Below are 6,690 nucleotides of genomic sequence, written 5' to 3'. Positions count from 1 at the left end.
GTGCAAGTCAGGACAGAGGACGCGAAGGAAGAGGAGGAGGACAGGCTATCAGGGATGGGCCAGTTTAACAGAAGCATCCAAAGTTGGCTTCCATTACTCCTGAGAAGATTGGGTTACACTATGTCATTGCTTCATTTGTTGCAGCAGGTTTTATTTTCTTCATCTGTCGGAGACTGCCTAAAAAGTACAGAGGGGAATTTATTTGGAACTGAGAGAGAGAGTAGAGTAGAAGAGTCTATTACTCAGTTGTTCTTACTATCAATTCCCTGTCATTCATGTCGTGGTGAGATAACTTTTCCCTGGGAGGGAATCAAAACTTTGGAAACAAATTAAAAGAGTCGGAGCTGTGGTAATGAGATACATAATATTTTATGCTGGATTAGAGCCTAATCCACGGTTAATCCCCTGAGAAAGGTAAATAGCTAAATGTCAGCTAGTATCCTGTTAAAACATGCAAATTACAACAGCCCTCCTCTGTTTTCCACTTAGCCCATCTCCCCGTTTTCACCGCTATATAACTGCAGCTATTAAATTTTTATTGTTTCATTATGTACCTCAAAGTTGAAATAATGGAACTGCAGCTGCAAGCTGGCGAACCTCGTAAACAATGACAAATACACCAAAGAAAAGTGCTGGTGTTTTCATAGATTTGGCAATTTCCATTTCTATTGGTGCATCATATGCTAATAACTGAAGAGAAGAGTTGCAATTTATTCTCATATGAGGCAGTTATTTTCATGAACATGAATAATTACAGAACATAAAAAGCCGGGTTTCATTTGAAAAGTCAAAATATATTTCTCTGGGCTTTATTAAGACTTAATGAAATAATCATGGCAGTTAATGGATTTATTACTGTGGTGCATTACCTTGAAGGGATTGGGTAGCATGGGTATTAGATTTATATACCTGTTTTTTTTTTTTTTTTTTACACAGTGCTTTTAGAAATGAGACCTAAACTCAATTAATTCAAAACCATCTGGGGATATGTGAACTGTATTACAATTTTCTGCCTACTCTTAATCATTTTGTCATTATCACTATTAATGTTAATACCCCCCCCCCCCTCTCTCTCTCTGTCTCTCCCTTATATAGGCCTTCTGCCTTTCACTGAGAGGGAGTATTTCCTCATCTGTGTTGTCAGGACGTTCGATTGTCAGGGGCCATGAGTAGCTGCTGGGGTGACAGTCTTCAAAACCCTTTGACGTGGAACACCTAAAATGGGGACAGGACTTGCTGCCATGCTGCAAGCTCAGCTCTAATCACCGTGAAGACGCCCTTCCGTTCACCTTTCTCTCTACTTAGATTTGGCCTGCCTACCCCTGACCTGCACCCTTCCTGATTTGAAACTGCTGCTCGCTGCCTTCCTCCCTTCAACTCTTTCCTTTTCCTCCTTTCTACTGAGGCGACCTCAAACACTCCTAATCCAAGCCATGGCCAGCAGACTCCGTTTGTCCTCCCTGTCTCCCTCCCTGTTTCTTTCCCTCCTGCTCCCCGCAGTGTTGCTCCTCCACCTGCCTGGCATGGTGAAAGGGGACTGCTGGCTGATAGAGGGGGATAAAGGCTACGTTTGGCTGGCTATCTGCAGTCAGAACCAGCCTCCATATGAAACCATCCCCCAGCACATCAACAGCACGGTCAGTATGAACTTCTCTATCGGTAGGCCTTTTACACCACCACAGCCACCTCTATTAAAATGTATACCTTCATGTGCTCTGAGCTAATAACATAATTTAATCATTTTTAAACTCTAAAAATGCATATTGCTTATTCTTAATCAAAAACAATTACAAGATTATATTCATGTGTCCAATAATGGTGACAATGACTAAATTATTACAGTATGTGACTGTGAAGATATTATTAAAGCAAATATTTGCTAAATAGGTTAAATTGGAGGGATAGAAGACACAACCAAAACACCTAACTATGATTAGCTGGGACAGCAGAGAGTAAACTGTGAAGCATCTGTAGCGGACAAGAACAACTTCAGGGCTGCCCTTTTCCATCCAAATGAGTCAGTGTGAGCTCACGACACTGAAAGAAACTTCTTATTAGCACGAGAACTGTAAGCTATTTTAGATCCACCTCCTGTACATCTACAGCATGCTCAGGCAAGTTGATTTGGCTAATGCTATACGTTTATGTAGTGGATAGCTTTTGTCTACATTTTCAAAATACAAGTGCATATTTCAATTAGTGTAACCATCTGCAATTTTCTGAGTAAATCATTCAAACTGAAAAACATTTTTATTTATTAAAGCACCCAAGGGTAATGTTAACATGCAACTGCAATCCCCTCCTTGCCTCAACATTTACCTCTGCTAAATACCTCAGAAGAGATGCTCAGCTGCTTGCAAACAAGCTGCGAATAACTAAACACAAATTTTGATCAGATGTATAATTGGCAAAATTACTCGTTTGGGGGTGAAGTATGCCCTTGACACCCACTTTTGGCCAAGAGTTCACTTGAAAGTCAACCGCTCTCTTGTCTCTCTTAGGTTCATGACCTGAGGCTGAATGAAAACAAACTGAAGGCTGTGCTCTTTACCTCCATGTTCCGCTTCACAAACCTTACTGACCTCAATCTTACCAAGAACGAGATCAGCTACATCGAGGATGGGGCCTTTGCTGGACAGGCCAACCTACAGGTCTGTAGCCAAGAACACAACTCTGTTTCTATGTATTTGTTTATCTCTAATTTAAAGTTTTAGTTACCTTTTTGCATTGCCTTATTTGTAAATAAGGCTAGAAGGGCAAGAAATAAAAAAAAAAGGTCCTTTATACTTGAGATAAGGTCATACAACTTAACATTTCCTCTCTGTCAAAATACCCACAAATTGTTTGGATTTGATTGAAGATATTTTCAACATTTTTACAATTTCAAACTGCCAGAAAACCATTTAGCCAACACAGAACAAAAAAAAAAAAATAACAATCAAACAATCTTCTCAATCCATGCTCGCATTTCTACAAATGTGGTTGAATACCACTTACTGTGTTTATTTTTCTGTATTTTATTTATTTTATCGAGTTGTCATTTTTTCTTACACAATGCTGTACAGTGTTTTGAAACAAGTTTAGCTCGGAATATGTTCTGAAATCATCCAACCACAAACGCTTGCACAGTTACAGAAATACGACTGAATGATATGTCTAGTACCGATAAAACCTATCCCACTGAAGCAAAGAGCATATCTTAAAAAAACAAATGATTAACACTTACATTTGTTGTGTCATGTTTTATCAAAAATGTCAAGGGCTACTCTCTATTTCTGTCTCAGGTTCTCCAGCTGGGCTACAACAAGCTGACCAACCTGACTGAAGGCATGTTGAGAGGTCTGGGTCGAATGCAGTGCCTCTTCTTGCAACACAACCTCATTGAGGTCATTGCCACCAATGCCTTCTGGGAGTGCCCCAGCCTCAGCAGCCTGGACTTATCTTCCAATAAGTTGGCCCGTCTTGACCCGTCTACCTTCACTGTCCTCAACAGGCTGATGGTGTGTGAACTAGCGGGAAACCCGTTTCACTGTGGCTGTGAGCTCTACAGCTTTCTCACCTGGCTGGAGGCGTTTAACAATGTCACCCACACGTATGACCGCCTCCAGTGTGAAACCCCTCTGGAAATGACTGGTTATCCACTCCTGAGCCCAGTGCCCGGACACGGTAGAAATGCCCGTTACGCTCTTTTATCCATGTGCCGCAATGGTGTAAAAATTCCAGGGATGACCTCCCAAACGCCAGATCAAGATGGCTCGGGGATGGGCAACGAGCCAACCATATCCTCCACTGCTGGCCCCACCTATAGCCATCAGATTTCTTTGAAGCTTAAAACTGTTTCCCTCTACACCGCTTCTCTGATGGTGCAGATCCCACGACCATACAGTAAGATGTACATCCTCTCCCAGTACAACAACACTTTTGTTGCAGAGATCATGCCCCTTAGAAAGGAGGAGGAGTTAATCACTTTGGACAAGCTGAAACCACACACAAACTACACCTTTTGTGTTGCTTCTGTAAGCAAATCTCAGCGCTACAACCACACCTGCGCGACCTTTGCCACACGAGGTATGGGGCAAGAGGACCTGCGAACCAATCCATCCACAACTACCCACTACATCATGACCACCTTGGGATGTCTATTTGGCATGGTCATTGTGCTTGGATTCGTCTATTACTGTCTTAGACGCCGACGCATCCAGGAAGAGAAGCAGAAAGCTATAAGTGTGAAGAAAACTATTTTGGAGATGAGGTACTACACCGTTTTTAGTGTTTGTCAATGAAAGTCTTAACGGCCACATTACAAGCCGTTTTAATGACTATTAGTGTAGTGGCTCTGCAACAATTAATTGTGACTGCATCTTAGTTGTAGCCACAACAGAAATGACAACTACTATGTGTGTTCCCTGGGTACGATTGATTTCTTTGGAACAATGTAAGTGATGGGCATTAGTTGTTTTGCTGCATTGTTTTGTTTTGATTTGAATTCCAGAAAAGCTACAAACAATTACTTAAACTATTTTTCTCGACCATACTTTTTATTGGGCCTTTGGGCTATGCTGTTTTTCATAATTTCATTATTTCTTTGAGCTTCAATTAAAACAACAAGGATTCTGTCATCCCTTGGAATCACCGAGAGGAGATGTTAAAACTTATTAACTTTTGTTGGACCTAATACTTTTTTAATCATGCTGTTTAGTATAATGCGCAAAATTATGTACACAATATGACATCAGATAATGCAACAAGATGTATTGGTTGTTCTAAAGTGAATCTGTCATTCTACAGGTACGGCCCAGAGGCGGCTGCTGCAGTGGCCAATGACCCAGGTGCCATGCAGCGTCTCCAGGAGCAGGCTCACCACCAGCACCACCATTCAGGAGGAGCAGGAGGCAAGCTGCCCCCATCAGCCTCCTCTAGCACAGGCATGCTCCACGGCTCAGCCAACACCAGCTCTTCCCGCCTCTCCACCTTGCCGCAAGTGGAAAAAATGGCCACTGCCTTCTCTGAGGCAATGGGCAGCAAGGGCAACTACATGGATGTGAGGACGGCAGGAGTGGCAGGGGAAGGCAGGGAGGGAGGTGTGGCAGCTGGAGGAGCAGGGGAAGTAGTTGTGGATATGCGAGGTGGGGCTGAGAATGGGACTGAGGCTGGGGAGGATTCGGATGACGACGGCCGTGGCTCAGCATCAGAGATCTCCACCATCGCCAAGGAGGTGGACAAGGTGAACCAGATCATCAACAACTGCATTGATGCCCTGAAGCTGGATGCCTCTGCTAATGTTGTGACCACGGCTGACAATGCCAACTCTGTGTCCTCCCAGCCTCTAACTTGCATCACATCCCTCCCCCGTAACCTCCTGCCCCTCTCTCCAGGCCACCCTGGAGATCAGATCATGGCCTCCTCTCCAAAGGTGCATCCAAAGTCTCACCCCCAGCCTCATCCTCAGCCACATCCTCAACCTCATCCTCAGCTACATCAGCAGCCTCATCCGCCTTCTATGGCCCCAGTGCCCCTGGTCATGCCCCTGTCTGAGCGGCCGGGCATCAGCGGAGGGGGATTCCTTTCTCCTCCTTACCGTGACCCACCCCCGGCAAATGCAGTGCGGCCCCTTCAGAGGCAGTTGAGCGCTGACACTGCTGTGGTGAAGAACCGTTGTGGTGCCCCTGCTGTGGGATCTGTCAAGAGCGCCAGGGTGTTCAGTGTGGATATCCCTGAGCAGCGCAGTGATCCTCCCAAGTACCCAACAGAAAAAAGCAGCCCTGTGGGTTGTGGTGGAGGGAGTGGAAGTGGAGGAGGTGGCGGAGTAGGGGGCTGCAACGGGAATGGGATGGGAAACATAAATGGTGGTGGAGTGAGCGTGAATGGGGGCGGAATGGGGTGTAATAATGGGAGTGGAGGTGGGTTGGTTGGCCCTGGACAGCAGCAGCAGCAGCAGCAGCACCACTTGGAGGTTCAGCCAGACTACCACAGCTCCGAGCATCGCCACTCTTTTCCTGCACTCTACTATGAGGGTGGCAACGACTCACCCTCACCAGCCCAAAAGGCCTCATTCCTCAAGCCACTGGGTCGCACCAAGAGGGATGCCACAGCCACCTACTCCCAGCTCTCACCTTCTCGTCACCACAACTACAACTCTGGCTACTCCTCTAGTCCAGAGTATTCGTCTGAGAGCACACTGCGGATCTGGGAGCGATTCCGGCCTTACAAGAAAAGCCCCAGAGAGGAAGCATCCTATATAGCGGCAGGCCATGCCCTGCGTAAGAAGGTGCAGTTTGCCAAGGACGAGGACCTTCACGATATTTTGGACTACTGGAAGGGGGTTTCTGCCCAGCAGAAGCTGTGAGCGGTGAAAGCAAAGTTAAATGCTGTAAGGGAGCTTGTGAGGTTGGATGCCAACAGCAGACTAACGAAGGGGATAGATGTTAATGTAGCAAGACAGATAATGATGTTTCCTCTGAGTCCAGTGACATGGGTCATTCCTCAGCTGGATCCAGAGTTAAAGCGGTATCCTCTCTAAGTGTTTTTTTTTTGGGAATTGATTCTATGATAATTCATTGACATTTTTAAGAGGTCATTTCTGAGGTTGGCTGTTTTGACCACAATACTAAGTGATAATTAACAAGGTTCAAGCTGTTCACCAGACTACCTCATACTGGGCACTTTGGTCCTCGCAGGCTTCCGTAGACC

At 45.2% G+C, this 6,690-nt stretch overlaps 1 protein-coding gene across 1 annotated transcript; it reads left to right on the top strand.

The window, feature by feature from the left end:
- The first annotated feature begins 1,433 nt into the window (after nucleotides 1-1,433).
- LOC139298772 (protein phosphatase 1 regulatory subunit 29-like) lies at nucleotides 1,434-6,346 on the top strand. Its single transcript, XM_070921537.1, has 4 exons — nucleotides 1,434-1,637; nucleotides 2,502-2,651; nucleotides 3,285-4,252; nucleotides 4,789-6,346. Exons 1-4 carry the CDS (start codon nucleotides 1,434-1,436, stop codon nucleotides 6,344-6,346), a joined length of 2,880 nt encoding a protein of 959 aa, XP_070777638.1.
- The last annotated feature ends 344 nt before the right edge of the window (nucleotides 6,347-6,690 follow it).

This window comes from Enoplosus armatus, chromosome 2, assembly GCF_043641665.1.
Source record: "Enoplosus armatus isolate fEnoArm2 chromosome 2, fEnoArm2.hap1, whole genome shotgun sequence".
NCBI classification, from domain to species: Eukaryota; Metazoa; Chordata; class Actinopteri; order Centrarchiformes; family Enoplosidae; genus Enoplosus; species Enoplosus armatus.
Note: the sequence above shows the minus strand (reverse complement) of the source record. Positions and strands in the feature narration are given on the sequence as shown.

Bases quoted from the DNA above. Each gene is read 5' to 3' on its own strand.
- LOC139298772 (XM_070921537.1), top strand. From the start codon at position 1,434: ATGGCCAGCAGACTCCGTTTGTCCTCCCTGTCTCCCTCCCTGTTTCTT. The intron at 2,652-3,284 runs GTCTGTAGCCAA...TTTCTGTCTCAG, and splicing joins CTGGACAGGCCAACCTACAG to GTTCTCCAGCTGGGCTACAA. The intron at 4,253-4,788 runs GTACTACACCGT...GTCATTCTACAG, and splicing joins AAAACTATTTTGGAGATGAG to GTACGGCCCAGAGGCGGCTG.